Here is a 27,587-nt window from a genome sequence, read left to right as displayed (position 1 = left end):
AGTGTCCTGCACATGCCTCTTGGTAGATTCTCATACTATTCCACAAAAACGTCCACAAAAAAAAGTCCCTCATGTCAGCATTGTACAGCTTGAAGAGTCGCGACTGAAATAAATAGAAGAACTGGCTTTGTCCTCGCGATATTTCACGACAACTAACAGGTAGGCGGATGAGTCAGTGCCATTCACGGGGAAAGAGCTCATCCTCCAGCCTGAGTGCTCGCCTTGAGACAAACAGATTGTGTCAAACGGGTTTTGTGCAGTAGCTTCCTGTGAAGTGTGAAGGGTGAGAAAACTCACAAGTCATCCAAAAGACTGCGTCCAGAACAACACGCAACACAACGTCACAATTTTCCGGGGGAAAATCTAGTGGCACCTAACTCACCGTGATTCAGCTCTGTTTGTCTGCAGCATTTTTCCATTCATGTTTTGGCATCAGAGAAATGTCAGCAGCCTTCCATCTTTGACTCAAACTACAAACATGGAATAAAGAATTCATATATTTATTTCATAATGCCCTATAATTTGAATGTTGACTCGATATTGAGGATAAGCCAGGTATGGAAGTGCATGATACCTCGTAAATCTCTGTCAGGTATGGTTTATTGCTGACCTCCATAATCCTTAAGTGTCTGTCAAGTCACACATGAAAGTCCAGATTAGATAGATAGACAGATACTTTATTGATCTCCGAAGGAAAATTCCCATTTCCAGCAGCAAGACAAGTGGAAACATAAGAGCAAGTTAAAAAAAAACAAAAAAAACAATGCTACAAATAAGATAAGAAAAAACAACAACAGTCCAGCATGTGAATGTGTGAGTGTGTCGTGAACTAAAGTGCATGTGTGTCTATGGTGTGAGTGTGTAGTGAGTCCAGAGTGTATTTGTCCATTTTACCGTCCTCCCCGAGAGATGTTGAAGAGCCGAATGGCGCGAGGGAGGAACGATCTCCTCTGTGGAGCAGGACAATGACAGCAGTCTGTCACTGAAACTGCTCCTCTGTCTGGAGATGGTGTTGTGCAGAGGATGACTAGGATTGTCAATGATGGACAGAAGCCTGTTCAATGTCCGTCGCTCTGCCACTGATGTTAGGCTGTCCATCTCTGTGCCAACAACAGAGCCAGCCTTCCTTGTCCTTCTTCTTCAAGCTGCTTCCCCAGCACACTACTGCATACATGAGGGCGCTCGCTACCACAGACTGGTAGAAGATCTGTAGCAGCTTCTTGCAGATGTTGAAGGACGCCAGCCTTCTGAGGAAGTACATGCGGCTCTGTCCCTTCCTGCACAGAGCATCAGTGTTGGCAGTCCACTCCAGTTTGTCATCCAACTGCACTCTCAGGTATTTGTAAGTGTGGACCACCTCCACACAATCTCCTTTGATGGTGACCGGTTCTGGATGCAGCCTGGGTCTCCTAAAGTCCACCACCATCTCTCTGGTCTTGGTGGTGTTGAGGCGCAGGTGGTTGGAGTCGCACCATGTGACAAAGTCCTGGATCAGTTTCCTGTACTCATTATGTCATGAAGTTTCCCCCCACGTTATTTCTAAGTCATGATGTCTTGATGTACTGAAAAAATACCTTTTACTTCCACCTTTTGATTACACGCTGACAAATACGCTGATAAATACTGGCAGGACTAGCAGCAGCTTTGGGCTGTTTGTGGCCCCCCTGGCACTACACATCCAGAAGCAGATCCAGGAGACGGGAGGCAGTGACAACAATACAGATGCAGATGATCCTCAGCCGTGGTACCAAATGGAAAAAAATAAATAATAATAAAGCGGCAAAACGAAGCTTAAAAGTGATTCGACTTTGCTGCTGTCCCAGAGGTTCATTCAGATTTCTGAACTTTCGTATGAATGTTTGATGATTTTCAAAGGGCCGAGCAGCAGTTGAGCAGTTCCTCTTACTACAGGCAGACAAAACACATTTTGACTTTATGACTCGCAACATAAAATGAAATCGTGTTTGTGACTGGTAACCAAAGGTGGACTTACGGACGTTTTGAACGTTCTGTCAACCGTTCCCTGCTGCTGGCGTCTTCTGAACATCTGACGCGCGAACGCCACCTGCTGTCCGTTTTAAGTCATTGCAAAGCGCATGTTAAACTCGAAATATATTAAAGCTTTATTTATGTGGCAATTTTTCTGTTTACAGAAAGCTTAACAGGCAGAATTTGCGCGACAGCCAGAGCCTCATTGAGTCAGAACTAACAGCGATTTAAAGGTGGCGGGCCACATTTGTTTCAACTCTCCTCTGGTAGATCAATATTGATAAAATACTGGAAGCACATTGATATAATGTGCCTTTCAATACGTGAAACATCGTAAGTTCTCAACATCTGCCTATTTCTATCACTGTTCTTATTCTATACAGATAACTGTATGTATGTATTAGCTTTTTTCCCTTTATGTTGTTGTCATTTCCTTTTTTATTTTGCTGTGTCCTCCTTTGTTTACTGTTATCACTGTTCCACTGAAAATAATTTAAAAAAATGCTGATTATAATGTGCCTTTCAAGATAAATAATGTAGACTTCAGTTATTTTAGAATGTTGGGAGAGACATACAGTGTACCGGAGGGACAGCTCATATTGATGAAGATGGAGACAGTTTGTAAAGATGGACAGGAGAAACATGGTGGACGAAGAAAGTCAGAAACGGATGCAGACAGTACACAGAAGAGGACAGCGATGAGTAATGAGATGGTTCAGGGGTGTGACAAGGGAAGACATGGAGAGGACAGCTGTGACTGGGAAGACTGTTAGGCCAAGTGGGCAAAATGACGTCCTGCACAACACCAAGCAGGCAGTCGCACCAAGAGCGTTTTGAAACGCATCACTCAGACAAACTGGATTTAAAGTTTTATTTGAATATTTCCCCATAATAATATGCATCACTACAAAGACATTCAACTCATGTGTAACAGTGGAATTTAAAATCTCAGTGTGACTAAAACAAATTAGATTGCAACATCCTTAAAAAAAATAATATTAATAAGCCTCTAAGACGTTAAATACAACTGCACATCGGCTGCCTTGCATGGGCCAAATCTGCTGGCCAATTGTCTCTCTGGCTCTTAAATACACAAGATACAGTACTGAAGCGTGTCCCTATGACTCGCTCCGTGGAGGAACAAAATCAGTCAAGAGTTCCGTCTCCCTTCTTATTTACCACTTAAAAGGCTCTGCTTTCTCTCAACAGTGTTACTGTCATTATGGCATTTCACCCGTACCAACTTTTACCGCACCGACATTCAACACACGATGATCATTGTACCGTCAGTCTTTTGCAATGACAAGATCAGACAAACACCTGGAGCTCTTTCATTCTGGGATGCTTTGGTGCCTTTAAAGCTTCTAAAGGAAAGCAAGCAAACAAGGGGACAAACTCAGTCAAAGTTGGGAGGCCATCTTAAGATAATAATAATTATTGTTATTATATTATTTTGTATTTTGCGCTGAGTTCAGAGTTGTGTGTGACATACCTACCACGGCTGAGAAACATAAAACGCTGACCCCATCGTACTGGAGGTTTCTCAAAATCCTTTAACTTCTCTGACCTTCAAACAGATATTCTAATGGCAGATGATTATATGACCCCTCCAAAAAACCTCATCCCACATTTAGGATGCCCTAAATCCAGCCACGCTTTAACAGAGGGATCATAACACTCGTGATCAGTTGGGCCTCCCTAGTTCACATCATTCACTTAAAAAGTGCCACGGCCTGCAGCCATGCTGTGCTCAAAGGCAAAGGGCCTCAGGGCTCCAATGTCTGCATCATCGTCTAGTTTTTGGTTATGAATGTAAAACAGGTTACAGGTATAAACTATTGAGCTACTGTCTCATGATTGCCAAGTCTATGTAGGCACAGCCAGCGATACAGTACTGTGAAAGAAGACTCTTCCCACCGTCCTCCCCACATTACAGATAAGTACAGATAAATGGAAGAACATCTGCCATAAGGAGGGTTTATGGTTAAAGTAACCAGATATGGTTCTTAGAGTTGACGGTGGCGGTTGCAGAATAAATGGCTGAATGAGATAAACAGAAATGGGGGACGTAAAATGGGTTTGATTCATGCGCTACAACTGGACGACTGACTTTGGGACGTGGGGGAAGAAGTGGGGGAAGTTATTTTGCAGCACAGAAATTCAGTCCGCTTGAAGTATGAACACTTGACCTTCAAGTTCTGCTGTGTTGCAGGAGCAGTAACATTCTAGCAGTCTTTAAACAGCAAACCCTGCAAGACAGGCGTCAAGCAGCTCCCTCCTTCTTGTCTTTTTTTCCGTCCCCTTCTTCTTCTTCTTCTGCGGGGTCACCAAAGTCTCTGCGGCGCTTGCGGTTGCGAGCACTGGCCTTGGAAGCAGGAAGGGACTCCATGCCAAGGACCTTGTTGATCTGACGGAAAGCCAGCAGCCGAAGAGCAGACTGGAACAACGGAAGAAAAAAGCCCTTCAGTCAGTCGCAAGGCAAAGCAGCAGCCAAATGAAAAGCCCTTTAAACACCTGAGCACTCGCAGTGATGTCTTCTCGGGCTTGAACCAACATGGTTTCCAAAGCATCCGTGGGGTCTTTCTCACAGGGGTCCATCAATCCAGGTCCTCCTGCAAGAGTAAGTCAGTCAGAGTGAAGTCACAGCTATTCTAGCTTGGAGAAATTAGATTAATATTTGATATAAAAATGACACATAAGCAAACCTGGCAGAAGGATGCCAGTAGATATGCACTCCAGAACTCTGCGCAGGGCCTCCCCTGGACTGAGAAGACCCGGGGTGCTGCTGATCACCTTCTCTACCAGCAGCTCCAGAGCCTGGCAGGTGAGGCGCAGGGGTTCACAGTCATAAAACATGATGGGCATCGGGTGAAATACAGCAGCAACTGCTCACATTACCATTGGCATTAACTGTATTCAAATGTCCCACATGTAAATGCATAAGTGTAAAACCAAATTTTAATTATTAAAAACAAAAGGTTAAGAAACAAAGTAATAAATAAAGATAGGTGCACATCAACTGGAACTTGAGGATGCAAATCCTATGTTGTACAAATGGTTCGTGAACTTTCAAGACTGATTCATATGTTTCAGATGTTGAAGTCCTCCTCTCCATGAAGCATGTTTAACAGTTATTCCTCTGTATGTGAGAGACAGAAACAAAAAAAACACAAAAGTCGTCTCTATTGAATTTGGAGTCAGAACCACTCATCAACGCTGCAGATTCCTCCCTCCCTCAAGATTGTAACTTTATTTTCAGGCCAGAGACGTCACTGTTCCTAAATGCTGCATAAATAGTTGAGAACACATTTATATACACGTTTGCAAAGAAAGTTCATGTTTAGATGATTTAATATTTTTGATATGTTTTTATGTTTCAGACCTTACTTTTCACACAATAATCATAATAAAAAAAAAACACTGTTTTCCATTCTATTATAGGCTAATAATGTAAACAGAAGATATTTTGGTTGAACACTCGTTACAAACTGCAATTGTACTTTCCCTCTGCAACACTTTAAAAGAACCAAAAACTGTGACTGAGACTTTGGATCACACTTTGCACTGAAGCGTTGCCACGACGACGGTCGGAAACGGCACTGAATAACTTTGACAACAAAGACATGATTAAATAAAGAGGAAAGGAGTGATACATGAGACAGAAAGTCAAAATAATTTCGACTTGTGATGAACCTCTCCTGTCCGGTCACCAGCCGACCCGGCAGTGACACGCGGAGTCGATGCTGTCACCGCTGAAAGTGTAGGATTGTAGAGTTCATTTCACCTCTGCGGCACATCTTTGAATTTAAAACAGCACATTCTATTACACCGTTGTCGATAAGAAGCGAAAATCATCATTCAGGCTGCGCTGCACTGTGTTTGATCGTGACACACGCCACAACTTGGCTTCGGTGACTCTTTGCCACAGATGCCAAATGTTGCCTTTTTACCACTATCATCTCTAATATATGACATATATTCAATGCCATTTAGTAATTAATATTTATATTGTACTTTTGAATGTATATATTTGTCTTACAAAGTGAACTAGAAGACTTTTCCATTGAGACCCAAGTAGAAATGTGTATGCTGTATCAGAGGAACAGCTCACAAGAACAAGTTTAGGAACATAGTTCAGGAGGGAGAGACTGATGTAACAAGACAAGACAGGAAAAGGAGAAGAAGAGGAGGATCTATGGATGTGCTAAAGGGAGGTTGATCAAAACGTTCAGGTGGAGGTGGCTGAATAGCAGTGGCAAGTGATGGGAAATGCACAAAGAGAATGTATGAGTGACAAAGCAGCACTTGAGTGGCACATCAATCACACAGCACTGTTAGTGAATTGGGTAAATCATGAACATGAACAGGGAGGCATCAGGTCACTCACCCAGGGCGGCATCTTCGCCCAGACAGGGTCCCGCTGACATAGATCTCTGAGCACCCGGATGATAATCACACAGGACTGCAGTCCGTTTGCCCGGGCCTAAAGAAATCCAATAACAGGAGGCATTAGTGTTGTGTTGTAGTGCAGTAAGAAATATTATAGATGATATATAGATATAGAGTCCATGACAGAAGAGGAGCAGCAGTACAGTAATGTACTGTATGTATGACTTGATAGCTGCAAATCTGTGACAGTTAACAACTGTGGAGAAGTGTGTGAAAATGTGTATCAGACATAAGAAGTAAGACATAATAAGCAATTTCATCCAAACTTTATGAAAGGAAATGCAGCAAACGGTGATAAAGACATTCTCAATTGAATAATTTTGTGTTATAAATTACCTGAAACCACTTAGCATGACGCAGTGCAGCTAGACATTCCAGGCATTTGTGTTTGTTCAGAAGATCAGGAGGATCCTTCTCAGCCACGTCTGATGGAGGTCAATGACACCATGTTAAAGTTTACAATCACAACAGGTTAACAAACACTATTTAAAGAGGAGAGTTCAAGCAATTCCTGGACATTGGTCAACATGATTTAGCAATCGCTAATAATACACTGTTTTGCTTCACAAGACATGTAAAGGACAGTTGATGTGCACAAAAAAAAAAGGATTGTGAAGGTTCTGTTCTGTCCAGCAACAAAACAAGGGGAAGCATGCAAAAAAAGGGAGCCAGAGTCAATTCAAAACAAGTTTCTACCTTCATCAGTTTGTTGAATTTTTAATGAATTTGTCAATGCTGATATTCTGATGCTCCTACAAAATTATGACAGTTTGAAAGGACCAAAGAGTCAAGAGCTATTTAAGAACAATGCGTTAACCAACATCAACGCCACCAGAACAAGTAAAACCAGCACATAGGACCTAGATTAAAATGAAAAGTGTCAGCATTGAATTTGGAAGCTGCGGTAAAAATATATTTAGTAAATACTGAATTTATTTCAATGTCTCCATCCACTCCTGGCAGCCAGTGTGAAGCTGTTTGTTCTGGCACTGACTGTGCTCGATTCTACAGATGAATAGTTAGGAAAAATCAAGACAATGGAACACATCGGTGCACTGAAGTGAAATAAGGACTCAAAATTTCTATCAACAAAGTTTCTATCAACAAAATATCACTTAACCTAAGAAGTCCTTAACAAATAGAGCACATGTCCATTATTTCATATATATATTTTAAAGCTAAGGACATTCCAAAGGACATTCGACTGATACCCATTCAAGGTACATGCATAAGATCATATTTGATGCGGTTGAACTCTGTTTGCCGGGATTTACCGATATGTTGGATTCATAGTGTTATTAAGTTTTGTTTTGTTTTTTAGTTCCAGGAAGAAAATTCCCATGTATCATGCACTGTACGGGAATGGTTAATTGGTGTTGTTGCTGCATGGCAAATATTAAAAAAAAACTAGCTGGGTGTTGATGTATCCAGATGGGTATTGGGTTTTCATATACACTATGTAAATGATTTTGCCTTCAAGCAGCACTCAGATTTGATCTTTTTGTTCCAGATGAAATGGAGAGCATTGCTTCTACACTGCTGGGGTAGATGAGACATCAAAACAAAACAAAAATTTACTTGCTAATCCCTGGTTCTCTGGAGGGCATGAAGCATTTCCACCCATCACTATTTTTGCAGTTCACATGGAGGACAATATCATCGATGAGACATTTGTCATTATTATAAACAGAGAACCAAGGTTGTCACAATCGCCATTGCATCTGGGTTCAGACGATTTGAACCACAGATCAGGAGCTTCCAATGTTTGCATCTTCACTAGATCACAGTTGAGAGACCACAATTATCTACTACAACAAGACCAAAGCTGGGAGAGCAGATCAGTTTGGAAAAATACCCTGTTGGGCCTCTCCATAGTTGTACACAGGCTGATATTTAGCAAGCTCAAAAAAAAGGACATTTCATTGTTTCTGATGAAGCATCCACAAAACACACTTTTCTGTTTTGACAGTGATGAAAATTAGTCCCACTGTGGGACTAATAAAGGCCATCTAATCTAATCTAATAATTCAAAGCAAGTAGGCACGAGATGTGGTTCAATGTTGACTGAACCAATGAGCATAATCCACTATTCCCTTTTCTAAAACTGCTCATATATACTGCAGCAATGCAACTCTGTGTAATGACTGTCAAGAAGGCTTTTATCTAGGAGGCCGACTAGTCCAATGTATGTTTTTAAAAAAAAGTTATTTTTGTACATATAGATGTTTATAGTTTGTTTTTTTACAGAGCAAGTTGTAAGGTCAGTCATTGACATGTCGTGTCTGGAGCAGACTTGGCTGGGGGTCAGGCTTTGGATGCTGAGGGTTTAATGTCGGCAAATCCTAGCTGAAAGCCTGGTGTCAACCAATTTCCAATGCAAATTTGTGCAGAACAGTCAGACCATCTGCCGGGCACTGTGGCTGTGCAGTGCTACAACAATTGATTTTCAGCTAGATTTTGTTTTAAATGTCTAAAACAGAGACATAGCAAGACTTGGTACCATGATAAATAAACTAGCAGCTATCAGGGTGTACATTCAAGAGCATGACTGAGGCCAACGCCACACAATGACCAACTGCACGGCAGAAAACGGCCGACACAACAAGCGGTACTGCATGTATAGTGGCATTACTAAACAAAAATGTAGTTTTGTGGGTGAAGCTTTCAAGGTAGCCGGGTCCTCTGCAGGCGACCTGTCTTAGAACGAACCTGAACAAAAGTCAGATGAAACGGCTGCCACGGAAAACATCTGTTATGTTTTCAAAATTGAAGAAATACATCGAACATAATCATATTTTATAACAGGAGTGAGCAATTATTCCACAATGGGCCACATTGGGTTCAGGTTTTGGTTCCAACCAATCAAGAACACACCTTTTCACCAATCTGAAACCTCATTGGTTTCAACTGTGTGTGTATGAATGGCTGCAACAACAATCCTGCACCACTACAGCCCTTTGAGGACCAGCTTGCCCAGGTCTGTTTTAGAAGGAGGAGTGCAACATAAACCTTACAAATTCAGAATTTTAAGAGAACATGAAAGCACACGATAAAAACATAATTAAGAGGAAAAATGTCTGAATCTTCTTTTACAATTAATTTTCAGGGCATTAGCACATCCTCCATCACAAATACCGACTTAGTAGATTGGAAGTGCATGTTCAGAGCATGTGCTCAAGGTAAAAGACACACACACACACTCATACATACACACAGGCGGCATAGAAAGGTCGGAGAGCCCGGCTTTTGATTCCCAAGGGAAGGAAAACAATAATAAAATTGGGGGATACAGTATCAGCAAATAAATGGAGGAAATAAAAAACAGGGACAAATGAATGCACAGGGTTCATTAATATTATAAAAGACAAAGAGTGAAGATGTGCACTTGTCTTACACCCGCCTAATGATTTTTTGGATCATCTGCCTTAGGGCAAACAGAAGGCGGGGCTAAAGCGTGGGGAGTATATAAGTGTATCATTACACACAGTGCTAATATTGGTTGTCTGGTACTGAAAGCTTGGCTTCTCTAACCTTTCTCGGCCTCTTTTCCTCCTGCCTGCTTGTCCATCTCAGGGGCAGGGTCCTCCCTCATCAGCGGCGAGGTGAGAGAAATGGTCACCTGCATTTTGGGCTCCTTGCTCGATAATACCGCGATGCTGGCCTCGTCAGGGTGAGCCTGCACCTCATACTGATCTTCAGAAAAAGTCTGCCGGTTAAAAGGACACTTTGGATTACTCACTACAGAGGACGGGGGGGGGTAATGGGGCACAAGCAGCCATGTTTGGCTAAGTTACAAAGCAACTAAGGTCATACTTTTAAGCCTCTTTTCAGAAGGCCAATGTCCTTACAGTTAGCATTAAGACCTAATATAAAAATGCATTTCAAATAATTCATCAAAAAGCCCCGTCTCACTCTGTAGGATTCTTGTGTCATAACCAGGCAGAAACTCTAAAGATCAGTGAACTGCACATTTGATTAAACACTCTCAATCTCGAGAAAGAACAAGGAAAATTCACAACACATGTCAATGTTTTTTGTAAAGCAGCATTTGTTACCAACCCTCTGACTTGTGAGCCTCAACAAAAAATGGAGACACACTAGGCAGTACCTCCTCGACCACAACATGCAAATGACCTCTAGGTTTCAGGTCAAGACACTATATTTGATAAATATATTCTTTGATAAATATCAAAGAATATATATATATATATATATATATATATATATATATATATATATATATATATATATATATATATATATATATATATATATATATATATATATATATATATATATATATATACATACATATCCAACCTACAGTACAGACCAGACAGGCAGCTGTTTTTCTTTCTCCTTACACTTATTACAGGACATTACTAATATAGTTATTACAGACAAATACAATGATTTATGTGAAACTTTATTCACATTGTTAAAATGTAGTAATAATTCACTCATTAGCAATAGAGAAAAATCTCTTAATTCATTTAGAGGCTCACAAGTCTTCGGGATGATTTAACTAGTGTGTTTTGCATCATGTAGCACCAAACAACAAGGTAAAGTGCATATTGTTTTGGTTATAGTTCTGTGCAACTCCTCCATGCCATATTCTTAAGGTCAAAATGAAGACCTCATCAGCCTCTTGTGTAATGTGTGAAGTTAAGAATCAAGTTCACTTGTTAAGGTTTTTTACCTCTAATTCTTTAGGCAGCTGCTTCGCGATGTTGTTCAGTAATGTGACCGTGGGCTTCTTAGCTGTCAGTAAGATGAGTTCTACATTCCTGTCACCACAAAGCAGCAGGCCTTTGGCCAGGATGCCAACCCTCATTACACCTTTGAGCAGTCGGCTGGTGTTCTCCGTCCTGTTAACAAAACACAGAGATAATGTATAATAAATGAACAATGGGCTGTGGTTGAACCACAGCTAGCTGAGGTTTTTATGTCGGCATGTGCTATTGCTACAGCAAGTCATCCTGGTCCTCCCTACTCACTCCTAACCTCTACAAGTCTTCGTTTATCACATCCATCCAGCCCTTCAAGAATGGCTCAAATAGGGGTGTCAAAGTATCGCGTTAATAGCTATGTAGATTGTAATTGTTTCAAACATAATTAACATGCAATTACATACAATTAACGTTATTTTTTTTTAATGGTGTTAATCCAACCCTTCGCAAATAGTGAGGTGCAATGTGTTCTGCGGTGGTCACACTGGCGTGGGACGGTTGTGGAGAGTGTGGTGGACTTTGGTTCAATGGTCCTCATAGGCCCAACCGGGCATCAGTTAGGGACCATCAACAAATTCTAAAGCGGTCAAAGTATGAGTGAAATGGAAAACAATCATTTTAGGGGAGAGAATTGTGAACAGGTTTTTCATCACACAAGACAGAGGACTGACAGTTTGTATAATGATTTCCAGAATAGAATGTGACTACATGATCATTTATTCACATGATTTCTCATATTTCTTCAATAACATCTAGGAAATGTGTCCAGAATGGTCCGTAGTTAAAGTAAACTGTTAAGAGACATGAGATACTGCAGACAGATGGCTCAATATAACCCCTAAATAAAGCTGGCAGAGCAGTCTGTTAGATACCACGGCTTCTACCAGAGACGTGAAACATTGAGTTTCTCATCTTTACACTTAGTTAACTACTATATTTAAACATAAACAAATAATGATGTTGATGAGACAAAGTCCACTAATATGTTTCTTCATATAACAGTTTCAAGAGAGACTGTAGTGTGTCCAACACATGGAATAGGATGAAAATGTATTTATCGTGATAATTATCCTTATTGTGATAACTTTTTTTGTCCATATCTTTCCATTCCTACCGCAGGGGCATCAACTCACTGACGTGTAGATGACTGTGATAATACCAGTGTGTAGCATGAGTCAGTTCCTCACTGTATCTGGCTTGACTTCGTGTAAATTTTCTGTTGTTGTCTAACGTATATTTCTTGCCTCTACAGCAATTCAAAAGACGTCCTGACCTTTGACAGCAAGAAAAACCTCTGGTAACATGTTGGGGAAATGGCATCACTTATTTTTAGCAGTTGAAGTGCAGAATGACATTTAAACATAAGTCATTGTCACAGTAACATTTTATTTAGTTACCCTTTCTCATCTTCGCTCTCAGCAGCATCAGATGGAGTGGAGGGAGTTTCATTGTCTAGCAAGGAGTCAGAGACGAGCTTCAACGCTCGCTCAGAGTGGGAGACGATCCGCTGAACAGCCTGCAACTCCTCCTCACCAGGGTAGATGGTTGAGTGCTTAGCCATGATGTGACGGTCATCTGGTGAGTCTGGTCGTCTCAAACACATCTTCGAAAAATGGCAACAACAATTTCAGTCCAAATTTCTTTTCCGTTTCTGTTGACAGTTAAAAATACTGAGGTAATTTAACATGGTCCACCAGTGTTCGGCAGCTATTTTCGTTTTAGTCTTAGTTCTAGTCTTTTGGACCAAAACACAAATTCGTTTTAGTCACATTTTATTTATGTCTTTGTCTAGTTTATGCCGACAAAAACACCAATACATTTTAGTCAATTTTAGTGAGGGAGAAATTACTTTCATAATAAGAATAAGAATAAGAAATAAAAGAGGGGATCCAATTACTGTATTTGCTACCGTATACAAATGAATGTAGGTACATGTCATGAAGACCATTCAAATATACACATGTGCACTGGAGTATTATGTATAGAACATATACACACACACTTATGACGCAGTGCATCATGTGTTTCAATGCATCATTTTGCCCATATACAACAATGTTCAGAAAAGAATGGCATGAATGAAATGAACAACACATTTGATCATTTGCTTATTAACCATATGATGGCGCACAACACATTGAACATTGGGCAAAATTATCACGTATCTCAACTCTATCACTATCAACACTATCAAGCGATCATCTGCAGTAGCCAAACTCACCAATAGAGGGGGCACCGGCATACCAGGATGGCCCATCAGGGGTGGAGGCACCAATCTGCGCCTCTGCTCCCCCCAATACATCGGCTCCTCGTCCAACCTCCTCCAATACATGTCCTCTTCATACCGCCTGAGGATGATATTGCCTCTTTAACGGTTACATGACAGTACATTGTGACCACCCACCCAAAATGGTCATCACAGGTACTGGTAATGGTAAGGCCCTCATAGCCAGAGTGTAAACTGTGCGCCCAGCATGAAGGATAAATGAATCTCAGCTAGTGTTGTCAGATCTTGCTAATTAAAATTTAGAACTCATTTAAAAAGCCTTGTTTGAAGAACTGGAAGGGAAGATTAATCCCGACCTCATTTCCATGTGCCACCGCTGCTCATCGTCTCTCTGCCTTTTCAGCACCATCCTCTGCTTCTGCTTCCTCAGCTTGCTCTCCTGTAGCTTCCTTGCCCGGTTGCTGGGTTTGATCTCTACAGGAAGTTCTGGATTGACCTTTTTCTACAGAATTAAAAGCACCAAAATAGGTGTTAAATTAAGAACAGTGGCCTTTTGAGAGGGAACTATCAGTTTTAAAAATGGAGTGACATTTTCTACCTTGTATTGAAGTCGGTGTCTCCTCCCCTTCAGGTGCATGTCTTTGGCATTGGGGTCGTTGAAACTGCACTCGCACAATTTACAATGGAAACGAATCACTTTCCCATCTGCATTTCGGACCTGAGAGATTTTAGAGGCATGTGCGTAAGCATACCAGGCCGACGAGTATTAGACTGACCTCATTTCAAGAATGTTTGAAACATGAATGCAATAGTATTATTCAACAGAATGACAGACATGCCAGTGAAAATACACCCATGGTAACACTAGCTCTATAAATGGAAATAGATTTCAACGGAAAGTCATTTCACAAACTTTGAGGTCAAACTTTAATGCAGCCATCATCTTTGTCGGCAAATCATCCACCCAGCAGTGACTGCACTGAGTAATCCTGTTCTGTGCTTCACCAAAGATACACATGAATCCTATCTGTATAGACTGCATAGAAGCAATCCTGCCACCTAAACATCACCTGGAGAATCAAACGAGAAGCTAGTTGGAAAAGAAGTTACCAGGAGACCATGTGTCGGTCAAAAAGTCCTGCTTACCTCCTCTATGTAGTCATGTCCGACAGGCTGCACATCTCCTTGCCCACCACTTCTGTCATCATCCTCATCGTCACTTTGTGGATCGACCTTCAACTTGTGAGACAACTGCGATGCTGGTTCCTCAGCTTTAACAGCTTCCACGACAGGCAGCACCGGGATGACCGGATCCACACTGGAGACCATTTTATTAGCTGTGGAATTGTAAAAATGTAGTGTTAAAATGCGTGTTTGGCTAACTGACAAAAAAAACTGATGGACGAGGCATTTAATATTTACCTCAAACCTCAACCACATTTAAACTTACTTATGACACAAATTTTATTGGGAGCTGCTTTGTTGACTGGTGCTGTTGGTTTGGTCTTCATATTGGCAGTCTGTCGGGGTGCAGTGGAGAGGCTCAGAGTAGTGGACATCGTCACAGAGGGGGAAGGTTTCCCAGCAGTTGCAGTCGTAACAACTGCAGCATTGTTCACCAACACAGGCTCGGTGGACGGAATCGGCTTCCCAAGCTTGGTGTGAAGTTTCAACACCTTCCAGGGGGTGACAGACAATACGTGTAAAACATTAGAACTATCTAAGGCCACAGATATATAAAAGCGAGACACATCTCACAGGGAAATTCTTCCCACAGGCTTGGCAGCCCTGATGGAACATGACATAGCTACACGCAGGCACATCCAATCAAATCACAGCCAGTACCTTCTGATGTTTGGACCCACGGATGTGAGCAGCATAGGCATCCACCCCGGTACAGGAGACGTCACATAGCTCACAGCGTAACTGGGTCTGCACTCCTTTGGGTCCATTACTGGCAAGTGTCTGCCCCCCAGTCTTCAAGGCTGCTTCCTTTTTCTTGTGTTTCTGGCCCTCGAGGTGCTCCCGGTAGGTCTGAGATGGACAACTGATTAGCCGGCAACTTCAAATACATTCACACGGCACGTGTGAAAACAGATGTGAAAACAGACCTGTGGGCCTGCACAGCTGATCTTGCAGATGTCACAGTAGTGCAGCTGAGGCTGTTTCGGAGGGCCTTTTGGCTTCTGTAGCTTGTTCTGGTGAAACGCAGTCTTTTTGTAGGTGTTTACAGTTGGTGTGGTCACCATGTTGCTCCCTGAATTACTCCAAGATGAGCTGGTCAGCTGCTTGGGGGGAAGTTGGGTGGCAAGCTGGGGTTGATGGAGCTGTTGAGGTTGATGTGGCGGAGGCTGAGAGAGAGTTGGCTGATAATAGGAAGGGGTGGACGTAGTGGTGTAGCCAGTGGACTCATAGCTAGAGTAGCCGATGGCTGTTTATGGGAGACAAATGAAGCGTAAGAATAGTCACCTTAGGCATACATTTATAAAAAAAAAATAGTCTCCAAGCATTTGAACACAACAGTGCCGTTGAGAACTGGTGGAGCTAGACCTGTTTTTATTAACACCACGAAGAATAGACAAAAAATGAATATTATATGAATCTAAAAATATTTCTCAATTTGCACATGAAAGGAGAGCACTAAAAAAATTCAAAATATTGAAGCCATCCTGGCCTTCTCATAACATGTCAATAATAGTCTTCTTGGCAGACTCTTAAATTTGATTTTTTTCATGTACATTAAGGTTTAGAGCCTACTGAGTGTCTGGAGAAGGACAAAGCAAACACCTGGGTAAGAGGTGGCCGAAGCAGCGGAGCTGAAGGATGAACCAAGAGTGTAGGATGAGATAGGTGTGGGAACCTGCTGGACACTGGTGGTCACTGGGTAGATGTTGTAGCTGGTGGACACCGAGCTGCAGGGGGCCAGTGGTTTCAGGGCTGTAACCTGCCTCTGTAGAGGAGGCGGCTGGCTATACACGGTAGAAATCGTTGGACTGTATGTGCTCTTCACACCCACTACAACACAAAAAAAATGGTATGAAAGGATGGAAGACTGTTCCCTCTTACATTACATGGTTTATTATTCATCATACAAATCAAAGTGCAGACTAATACTAAACACTGAAATAATATTTTCATGAACAATGCAAATGGTTAATTCATGTTTGTTTTGATGTTTGTTTTTTTCTGAGGTGAAATATGAGGGCAGCAGTTACACTAGCAGTAACATTTTGACAATCGTTGTTAACATCTGATCAAGGAACATTATCATCTCTTTTAGAAGGAAAAACGTAACAGTAATTCAGAATGTCACAATGTCAACGTTTCCACTGATTCTGAACTGGAGGGTGACTCAAAAAAGTAGTTGGCAGAACCTATTTAATTATACTATACTATCATAAATTTCATTACACCATACACAGTAATCCTAGGGCTTTGTACAGAACATGAGTTAAGACAGGACTGTAAAGCTGTCGCTCAAACCACTACTCCAACTTGCTGACAAAATAAAGACTCACCAGCTTGGTAGTAATTCTCTGTCGCAGTCCTCGGTGCTGAAGCTATACTTGTTTGGTAGTATTGTTTATTGTCATAGGTTGTCACGACAGCCGGAGGGCCATAATTGTAGGGTTCTTGTTGCTGTTGACAAGAGCAGTAGTTTGTAAGACAATTACTAGCAGCAGAATCTTTACATAAAAATGCAAGCCATGTGAAATAAAAGTTTGAGAAATGCACTAAAAATTGCACATATGCAATAATGACTCGACTAAAACAGTCGTAATCTCCTCACCGTTTCAGGGTATACTTGGTACGCCTGAGGTGTTGTCGTGGGTTGTGGGGGGACCGGAGGGTCTGGTGGCCTATATGTGTAATCCAGTGGTGCTTGGTGACCCTGAAATGCAGGATAAGCAGCAGTGACTACAGGCCTGGTGGCCTGTACTGGAGATGGAGAGTAAGAAGCAGTCACTGCGTGGGCCACAGCTGAAGCCTGCTGGACAGTGTAGCTGGCAGTTGATGGGTGGGAGTAGGCTGGTGGAGGCTGAGCACTGAACGAGACAAAGGGAGGAGGGATGAGTTGACCAATGTATTACATTAGATTACGTTAGTCACGCACAGATGCCTTTATCATTTAGCACTTTTTGTGACTCGCTTTCTATTCCCATCCTACTTCTGATACCATTTCATTGGCACCTCTCTATCAACACTCATACCATATCAGTCTTTCGTAAGTGCTCCAAGTCATCAAGACAGCCATCATCTGTCCAGACCCCTGACAGCACTCAACTGCAGCACCAGTGACCCGCAGTAACAAAATCACAAGGTCAAAGCTCTTGAAATATGTGGCATTGTGCAGTGACCTATTTAACTTAATCTCCACTTTGCCCACGAGGTGTACATTATTATTGCTATTTATTATAACTGCATCATTTCTATCATGATGGCCTGAGGATTAACTTTATACGACGGCAGCCAATGAACAACCAGTTGAGGTATTTTACCGAAGCGTACTACTATGTATTAGTTTTAGGGGGTCAATATAATAACAACAACAACAATAACAATAACAATAATAATAATAGAAAGACAAAAAATGCATTTGTAAAACTAATGTCTGCGGTGAAATGACATGATGAGTGATGTTAAAAGACTGGTCACTTAAAAAGACATGGTCATTTGATGACACAGAGAAACTTTACTTCACCAAATCCGCACGACAACACTGAGAAAAAAATACCTAACCACCAATCTTTGTCGATTTGCACATTACTGGATCAACAGACAACATTTGTGAGGAATACACTGTATATGACTGTATATACAGTAAACCTGACGCCATGAGAACACCGGATATCAGATTAGTTCATCACTTTCAAGAGTCATATTGAGCGTTTCAAATCAACGAATTTAAGTACAATCCTCTGACAACTAACAAGAAGGTGGAGTTAGCATTAGCAAAATAGCACGTCACGCTACATTGTGCCTGCAGAGAGAGGCGGCTTAATCCTGGCAACTGTAATGAACACGTCATGTTTATCAATAAACACGCGGACAGGAACCAGCATCACCCATATTACCTGTACTGTGGGCCGGCACCATGTGTAAATCCAAAATAATTGCTTGCTGCCATCTTAGCATCTCCGCTGCTGCACTGCTCCCGACAAGTCAGTCAGCAGCACAGCAGCAACTGGAACCGGAGACACAAGATGGTTACCGTCCTCACCACCACGACGGAGTGACACCGTCAGCGATACGAATCACAGCAACTGCAGCGTAAGTGTATCCTCTTGTTACACATGCCTACTCTTTGACACGTCTTCGGACAGTTAAAATAAACAAAAAGGAAAATAGACATGGATCGACTGTAGGTGATGATTGTTGGGTCAAACATTTTTTCGGGAAGTTTAAAAAGTGACCAGCAATGAAAACTGACTTAATACAACATATTAAAAAAAAAAAAGAAGAGCAACAACAGCAACAGCAATTATGATAAGAACAGCATTTGTTTTTGGAAGTGTTTTTTCATCACGAAATTCATTCGTTCCATGTAATACTATTACAATATTGGATGGTAAGGAGGACAACGTTTACATTTAAAAAAAAAAAATCCATCAAATTTCTGAAAATAATTTTATTAATCTATAGTGTAATTCAAAGTTTTTTGGTCACGCTACCAGCCACTGCGCAGAAAAATGAGTCCTTCAGGTGAGAACAACACTGAAATGTACCATTTAGCAAATTAATTCACAACAAATCTGTAGAGCAATATTAATCCTGCTTTATGAGAAGAAAAGCTTGAATGGTCATGTGCAACGTAGCATCACTAAATGTAATTAATTTTGGTTGAATCATTTATTAGAAGAGCATAGTGCAGTGGTGAAAGTGGGAGAAAATGAAGGGGGAGTTAGGACGCTCAGGATTGGGAGGGAGGGAGGCTGTTGCCAGGGAACAGAGGAGTACCGGGAAAAAGAGCGGCAGGATGATCTAATGGGGTAAACAGACATGCTGATGCTCTTTTTTGCCAAGTTCTACTGCATACGAGCATCCTGAAAACAACGATGAATTGTTATAAAGAAACATAGTATTTTGACAGAGAAGACGAAGGCGCTCACCCTTCAGAGTCTTCTTCACAAAGGTGGACCCAGACGAGGGAGAAGAGAGGAGGGGGTGGGGGGGCTCAAGCACAGAGGTGCCCCCTGTCTTTAGACACCTGCTGCATACTAGCAGCTGACATCGAGGGACACAGTAGGACTGTCTGCAAAAGAGTGTGTGTCGATGCATGTAAATTGGACGAGAGAAGAAATCTGCAGCAGGACCGATGCACGTCTGCTGGTGGAGACGATCGTGACCCTCCACTGTTAAATCTGGAACTGAGCAGGGAAAATAACGGAGAACAGAGCAGCTGGAGGAGCTGCGGAAGTGGGACACTGCTCATCTCATGTGAGTGTTGCTAGATTCCTGGCGTTTTGATTGCAGGTTTACTCTTTGGTCCATATAGATTTGTTGTTATGATGTAATGTAGAATGCTGCACCGCAGTTAGAACAGTGTTTGGTTGATGTAGATGTTAAAATGCCTTTACTTATTTGCCAATTGTAACTGCACTGATTTCATGTGGGTGATCCAGAAACTACCTCGAAATAAGCTGTCGTGTTTGACACTATGTTGCTGACCATCATTCTAGACACAAGAATGTGGTGAGTTTGTGCTTCATTAAACATGGACCTGTTCAAATGAAATACCTGAAATATTCACCCTTTATCGTTCAGAATTTGTTTCATTGACTATCGCTGAAATGTCAACAGAATCAATACCACAAATCAGTTTCTGCTAGCGGAGATTCCTCTGTTCCGTCTACAATGTCTCATGCTCTCATCAGTTCTCTGAGAAGTTGATTTCATTCCATTTATTTTTTAGAAAGCCGTAGCTGTATTAGGAATTGGATGCCACACCAGCAACACAGTACTTCAACCCTCTACAGTGGCCTCTTGAGTTTCACCCAGATGAATGTTTGTCTTTGATATTTAACTTTGAGACCAGCTCACATCAGAAATGGGCTCTGCCAGAGTCACATGCTTCTCACATGTGCCCTTGTAGTCTGCTGAGGGTAACAGCCATGTGACTGTGGGGATTACACCCCCAAAATACTACTATATAGAAGGAGCTTTATGGATCTAGCAATATATTGTAGATTAAAAAGTGACTGCGAAGTTGACACAAAGTGTTTGATGTTTAGGCACATGCTGCCTTGTTTGAGAGATGGGCACCACCGAGGCAACTCTTAGGTTGGAGAACATGGAGGTGAAAGATGAGTGGCAAGATGAAGACTTTCCCAGGTGAGATCACCATCTTCCAAAAAAAAAAAAAAAAAAAAAGGAACCACTAAATGACACCTGCAGTTTGGCTTATAAATGAATATGACCTGCAACAGAAAATGATGCTACCATATCCCAAAGACTGGATGATGGTTAGAATTCCAAATTTTACTCTCTTGAAGGGGCAAGCAATAAGAGGGTCGAATTGTTGGTTCGTCAAAACATTTGCAAAAGATTTTAAAAAGTCATCATCATGTTATCATATTAAATGGGAGAGCAATATTCATTAAGGAGAATAAAAATGTTCCCACTAACAATACAGTGCTAAAAATGTTTTTTTAAATGATATTATTAATGACTTTCTAGCAACAGTAACAACAGTAATGACAGAATGAGTTAATCACGATTAATAAATTAATCATAATTAACATGTTTCAATATTTTAATCGTTTTAATTTAATTGAACAGTTTGCTCTCCAGACAACAGGGAACCTTTGTACGTGCAGCAGTTCCTGGTCCACTGATCACATTGATGCACAAGACACGTGGCAGCTAGGATGATAACAACAACACAAACAGTCAACAAAAGCATCTGTTTGCTTTTGTTCAGGGATGTTTTTCACTACACAGGGTTTCCACGACTCTGAATGTACTTGAAATTCTTATAAAATTTTAATTCTTATACAAATATTTTCAAGACAATTAAAGAGCTTTAGTTTTAATAGGGTGATAATATAAAAACTTGAATATAGCCACCATTGTGATTTATTGTGCCATTGTATGTATGGGTCCATCATGATTCAGTAATATACCAAATTCATTCATTCAAATTCATATATATATATATATATATATATATATATATATATATATATATATATATATATATATATATATATATATATATATATATATATATGTAGGTGCAGAGGATCAAAGTAAAAAGAGAAGAGAGAAGGGGTGGCATATGTGATGTGTACTGTATGAATTTCAGGGTTGATAATTTTTGCTCTTGTGTTGGTCAGATGATGAGATGTAGTACTCCCCAAATATAGTTGACCTCTGGAACTGGCTCAGTTGATTTTAGGTGTGATGAACAGCATGACGGGCAGAAATTGAGCAGAGAAGTGTGATGACAGTGTGGAGCTCCCTCCTCCTCCTCCCCCTGCCCTTTTTCCTCTTCCCTCCTCCAACAAATGAGAAGGCAGGGAAGCAGTGAGCAGGTGCAGCACTCTCCATCAGCCACGTCATGTGACGCCAGAGAAGCTCCAGATCAACAACACGGCTTTGCCAGGGAAATGGTGGCAGATTTAGCAAAACAGAGGGCAGGAAAGGATAAACTAGGGTAGCTGCAGCAGTCAAGACGTCAGAAGAGTGTGTGATCTACAGTCTTTATCCTCATCTGAATGGTAAAATATGCAGTCTTAAAACAAGGGTGCAAGATTGGAACTTTAAAGGTAAGAATCACAATTTTAGATGAGCAATGCTGATAAGATGTCACTGAGTAACTAACTGAGCGTGTCGTATGTGACTAGAGAGTAAGCAATAGCCAACTCAGAGTTCTGCTGCTTATGTCTTGATGATGCCGATGGATTTCAGAGAATGGTTCATACTGCAGCACTGTTTTTGTCTGTTGTCTTGTCTGTTACTCTTTTATCTGTGCCACTCGACTGATTGTGGATGCAGAGTCTTGTTTCTTAGATTCACTGTTTATTACCAGAGTTGTCCTCTAGCCCCCATCTCTCCCATGGGGGAAGTAAATCACTGCATCGCTCCTCTTCGATTTGCTTCCATTTATACTGCCTGGCTAGATTAGTGATAGACTCAGCCTCACCGCGAATGTGAACCTCTGGCTCTTCAAATGGCATCACAGCGAAGCAGTGTTTACACAAATATTGTATTCTCCCAGACCTCTACCAGAGTACGGCGACATGGATTCATCCTACAGTCTGACAGACAATAGAAGCTGTAAGTCACCTGAAATTCAATGAAGAATCTGATGACAATTGAAGCGAGATTCAGCCTTTGGTCTCCTTCCAGCTCCTCCTGCTTCCCTGAATGTGAACCCACCTGGTGGAGGGGCCAGTGTGCCCTCAGCTAACCACAAACGCAGAACTCTGGTTGCTCCTGAGATGAACCTGTCCCTGGATCACAGCGAGGGCTCACTGTTGTCAGATGACTTCCTGGACACACCAGATGACATCAATGTGGATGACATCGACACACCAGATGAAACAGACTCCCTGGAGTTTATCACCAACGGCAACGACCTTGAGTGGGAAGGTGAGGGGTTAACCTCACATGGAGTTTCTTTCCTGAATGCAGCATGAAGCAAATCCCCATCAAAAACATTGATTAAAACACAGCTAAAAACAACAAATATCTTATACTGTATAATAGCTTGCTGTTCAGTTTAAACATGTGACTTTAATATTTTTAGACTTTTTCCAGCCATAAATTTGTCATCCAGCTACTGAAAAATCTTCTGACCTTACCGTATAACCAGGAGTGGAATGTGACTTGTGTGCACAGATGACACGCCTGTGGCCTCGGCCAAGGCTGGTCCGGCAGCTGGTTGTGTGGAGGTGAATGAGGATGCAAATGCCAACAACGGCCGCCTGTGGAGAACTGTAATTATAGGAGAACGGGAGCATCGTATTGACATGCAGATCATCAAACCCTACCTCCGAGTCATCACTCATGGAGGTCAGAGACTCACTGACCACATGCTCCTCTTGTCACGCTGCAGTATTAACGTCCACATCTGCACTCAGGTTATTACGGCGAAGGACTGAATGCCATCATTGTGTTCTCCGCCTGCTACCTGCCTGACAGCAGCTGCTCTGACTACCATTACATCATGGAGAACCTCTTCCTGTGAGTTTTTATTGGGAGCCATTCTCTCACATTTAAATGGTAATAAATCAGGTGATGCTCCCGCAGGTACGTGGTGAGCAGCCTCGAGATGCTGGTGGCTGAGGATTACCTGATCATCTACATGAACGGAGCGACTCCTCGGAGTAAGATGCCTGGGATCAGTTGGCTCAAGAAATGCTACCAAATGATCGACAGAAGGTTGGAAGAAAAAGCAGATTGACAAGTCAACAGCAGATGGTGTTACTTTCATCTTTTGTTGTTGCAGATTGAGAAAGAACCTGAAATCGTTGGTAATCGCTCACCCAACTTGGTTTATACGCACCGTCTTGGCGATTTCCAGACCCTTCATCAGGTGACTGACAAGCACAATAAACCCATGAGAATAGAATCTGCAGCGGGCGGCAGAATGAGCAGCAGAAATGTCGCAAATTAATGTGCAACATATGGTAAAGAACTTGATGAACATAGACACACCAAGACACGATTTAATCAAAAAGACAATAATAATGCAGTAATGCAACTGCTATTCATTTCTTTTTCTTTTTTTTGCAGTGTGAAGTTCATGAATAAGATCCAGTACGTTCACAGTCTGGATGAGCTGGCAGAGATTGTCCCCATGGAGCACGTCCACGTCCCTGAATCTGTGGCGCAGTAAGTGTATTCAGATCTGCTGAATACATCACAGTTCTCCAACTCTCTATGAACTCTATGAACAATTCTTTCTTTTTTTCAGATTTGATGAGGAAAGGATTAAAGCCAGGAGGGAGAGGTAAACATTTATAAGCAGGCTAACACTACATAATAATGTCTTACGTCTTCAGTGTTGCATCACTAGTTTTGCATACAATAATGAAGCAACTTCCTTTTCACCACATCTATTTTCAGCAATGTTGTTTCATGTCAGATATCTAGCAAGAGAGCTGTCAGAGTGACTCTGCTGAAAAACATGAAGTAATTATTATGACAATTGTTTTTAAGACACTATCATCTGATAGTTTTGAGCCAGAGACGAAGTGAACAATGACAATAAGATTGACTTGGAAACACAAAGACAGAGCTGGATCATATGTTGTGTGTGTTGAAAGGATGGAGCAGGAGCAGAGACAGCAGGAGCAGCAAGAGCCTGTCTCTCGAGATCAAACGAAAAAGTCTGATGGGTACGTAATAACGGTTTTCTTCATTGGGAGGTACAATAGTACATTTGCAGCCATCTTAAAATTGAAACTCAAAACTCAGACTTATCTGTTTTTCCTTCATTCCAGGCCAAAATCAATGATAGAAAACAGAGGATTATGAAAAGAAAAAAGAAGTGGAGGTAACCTGCTCAATCTACCAATCTTCACAAAACCTTATCTATTTTCCTTAGTAAAAGAATACACAAAGACGAATGGCAATATACATACGAATACGAATATATGTTTGCATCTGGACCGTTCCATGTTTTTATTTATGGATGAAAAGTGCTCCATTTCATTTTTAATAGCATACATTCAAAACTACAATAACATAATATAATTTTATGTATTATTACATATATCCTGTGTGAATAAAGGTGATCTACCTATCTTTATTACAGGCTTTTCAATTCCATTATCTTGAGAAAATCTGAGTCTGCCCTGATACCAAGATGATTTGATCCAACCAGGAATGCGCCAGATCACCTGCTCTCACCACTACTTATTGTTAGTGCAGTTTAGTAGCAGTGATGCAGTGCTGCTGACATTGTATGGGAGAATATAGTAATGGGATTTACTGCCACAATTTCTAGTTTATTTGTACAAATCTACATTTATGACCAAGTTTACTTTCATTACCTAGCCAAAGCTATTTTTATGTGTTATGAATGAGTTGGCAAGCAGTTTGTTAATAACGATAACAAGAGGAATTTAAGAAACCAAATATAATGTTTTGCTTTTGCGAAGTCCAATATATCAGTGTTCATAAAGTTCTTATTTTGTTTTTTTAACAAAAAATGTTTTCCATATTTTCCACACTCTCCACATCACTTTCATTTGTAGATATTTGATATTCAGAACCGGTTAGGTCTGAAATCCAATCATTTAATACATATTTTGTTCCCCCAGAAATCCCCTGAAACGTCCTTGGGTTAGCATGTGACACAGTCTGCATATGTAATATGGAAATGAAAATACTTTGTTGTAGAATGAGGCAAGAATTTCAATTTCAACAGGCAGAAGCCAACAGGTCCAAATGAAACATTGCAAACATCCATAAACATATTAAAGGCGGTCGATAATACAAAGAGAAGTAGGTTTAAGAAACAGCGGTATATATTGTCAGTATCATTAATAAACTCTTTTCTCATTTTCTGCAGTGCGACAGAGGAAACTGGATCTCCTGAGGGACCCCTGTGAGCACTCGCTCCATCAACTGTAACATAATCAGCATTCAGCATCAACAGCGCCTGATCAGGTCCTGATGCTGCCACTCATCACCAGAGGGAACATCCTTAAAAAATCTCACTGGAGAGTTTCATGCTGCGGCACAATGTATTTTAAGAAAGTTAGGGCTTCTCGGGGCCCCATTCAAAGATGCTGCTGATTGTACACTGAACTATTGATGCCGAGGAGGTTGTACGACTTGTACGGTTGTACGACGAAGTATTTTGAGTCCAGAAAATTTGATCACATCTTAGTTATGAATATCTTTACCTTACGATACTTGGCAGAATATTTTCAAAAAAAATTTCAAAAAAATGTTACAAAATCTCCCATAAATGTTTACATCAATATCTTATGTAGCAAAACCCTCAGCTGTATATACGTGACTTTTGTTGTATCGATTTATTTAAATGTTTCTGTACTGTATGCCTTCAGATAGGTTGTGGCCTCATCATCATTGCAGTGAATAACCTTCGCTACAGCCAGTGCGGTTCCATGCAACAGTTTCTCATATATTCAAAACATCAGCACATTCAAGTGTCCAAATTTGAAATTGTTATTTATGGTTATCGCAAAAATGCAAGTATATCTTCAATAGAGCCTAAGTTACATTTGATAATGAGATTTGTTTTGATGGGTATTTTATTTGCTACACTTTTCGTTCGTGCACATGAGTAGCATGACTATTATGTCAAATTGCATATTGGACTAGAACTAGCTTCATGATTGTTAGCAGCATGCTAGCTGTTGAGCACTTCTAAAAAAAACAATAAGATGCCTGTTTCATGTATATTTTTGCTCATCTGTTGCCTTAAAGCTAATAGTTTACAAAAGAATGTACTTTTTAAAGTAACCATTCATTGTACTTGCCAAACAAGACACATACTAGTGTCTTATCGCACAGTCTTTCAATGACTGGAAGGTTAAAATTATAACCAGCGAAAAGGAATAGTTGCTCATGCAAACATATTTCCTTCATGTTAAAAACCATTGGACACATTTACAAACATGATGTTGAATTTGACTCAAGCACAATATGACAAACACCTCTCGATTATGACGTCAACGTGATTCAGCTGGGGCAACATTGTTTACTTCATTGACCTCAGGTGTCAATGGCTGCCTTGTAAATAAAACATGACCTAAATGTGTTTCGTTTGAATTAATTCACAACGATGACAATACTTCATTGTTGAAGGACCATTGTTCACAGAAAAATGAAACTCACCTTTTACCATACAAAATCAACCTACATACATACAGTACATACAGTATACTTCTCTCTCCCCACCCTCATCTGTTTTCTCCAGCCTCAGTGTTTGGTTAGTAAAGTAACATACACAAAAAAACTCATGCTTGGCAGTTTTTTTTTTTCAGACACAGATTGGAGCCTTAGACAGGTCACCAGACAACACAAGGCACCTACAGGGCGCCTTACTGCTCTGCTGAGTCTTCTGCTATCATCGATTTCATAACTACACTTTATGTCTGACGGACGAGTGTCATTTCAAATCCTCAAATCGTGTAGCGCTCCTCTCGCCGCATCCGATTGGCAGTCGTGTGACAGCAAATCAAGTGACAAGCTGACCCAATAAAGCCACT

At 41.0% G+C, this 27,587-nt stretch overlaps 2 protein-coding genes across 4 annotated transcripts; one reads left to right on the top strand and one right to left on the bottom strand.

Annotated features, from left to right (window-relative positions):
* Positions 1 to 2,845: 2,845 nt before the first annotated feature.
* zfr2 (zinc finger RNA binding protein 2) lies at positions 2,846 to 20,334 on the bottom strand. The gene is made up of 20 exons (XM_053860421.1): positions 19,506 to 20,334; positions 18,471 to 18,580; positions 17,186 to 17,441; positions 16,914 to 17,034; positions 16,183 to 16,410; positions 15,507 to 15,826; positions 15,241 to 15,429; positions 14,846 to 15,071; positions 14,542 to 14,732; positions 13,994 to 14,113; positions 13,752 to 13,897; positions 13,390 to 13,516; positions 12,566 to 12,771; positions 11,138 to 11,306; positions 9,970 to 10,144; positions 6,775 to 6,863; positions 6,377 to 6,472; positions 4,695 to 4,806; positions 4,504 to 4,601; positions 2,846 to 4,426 (listed from the first exon to the last, which is right to left on the bottom strand). Exons 2-20 carry the CDS (start codon positions 18,521 to 18,523, stop codon positions 4,253 to 4,255), a joined length of 3,096 nt encoding a protein of 1,031 aa, XP_053716396.1. The 5' UTR covers positions 18,524 to 18,580; positions 19,506 to 20,334; the 3' UTR covers positions 2,846 to 4,252.
* On the top strand, positions 19,324 to 27,441 carry atcaya (ATCAY kinesin light chain interacting caytaxin a). 3 transcript variants are annotated; one of them, XM_053860549.1, is made up of 13 exons: positions 19,324 to 19,833; positions 20,628 to 20,727; positions 22,616 to 22,674; positions 22,747 to 22,989; positions 23,239 to 23,412; positions 23,481 to 23,583; positions 23,650 to 23,781; positions 23,849 to 23,935; positions 24,136 to 24,234; positions 24,317 to 24,352; positions 24,669 to 24,740; positions 24,846 to 24,898; positions 25,919 to 27,441. In XM_053860549.1, exons 2-12 carry the CDS (start codon positions 20,651 to 20,653, stop codon positions 24,877 to 24,879), a joined length of 1,116 nt encoding a protein of 371 aa, XP_053716524.1. In that variant the 5' UTR covers positions 19,324 to 19,833; positions 20,628 to 20,650; the 3' UTR covers positions 24,880 to 24,898; positions 25,919 to 27,441. The 3 variants fall into 3 exon arrangements, with proteins under 3 accessions (XP_053716524.1, XP_053716690.1, XP_053716609.1); XM_053860715.1 differs by lacking the exon at positions 20,628 to 20,727 and having other exon boundaries at positions 25,919 to 27,440; XM_053860634.1 differs by lacking the exons at positions 19,324 to 19,833; positions 20,628 to 20,727 and adding an exon at positions 21,782 to 22,163 and having other exon boundaries at positions 25,919 to 27,439.
* The last annotated feature ends 146 nt before the right edge of the window (positions 27,442 to 27,587 follow it).

This window comes from Synchiropus splendidus, chromosome 1 (genome assembly GCF_027744825.2).
Source record: "Synchiropus splendidus isolate RoL2022-P1 chromosome 1, RoL_Sspl_1.0, whole genome shotgun sequence".
Classification (NCBI taxonomy): Eukaryota; Metazoa; Chordata; class Actinopteri; order Syngnathiformes; family Callionymidae; genus Synchiropus; species Synchiropus splendidus.
This window is presented reverse-complemented; position numbering and strand designations above follow the sequence as displayed.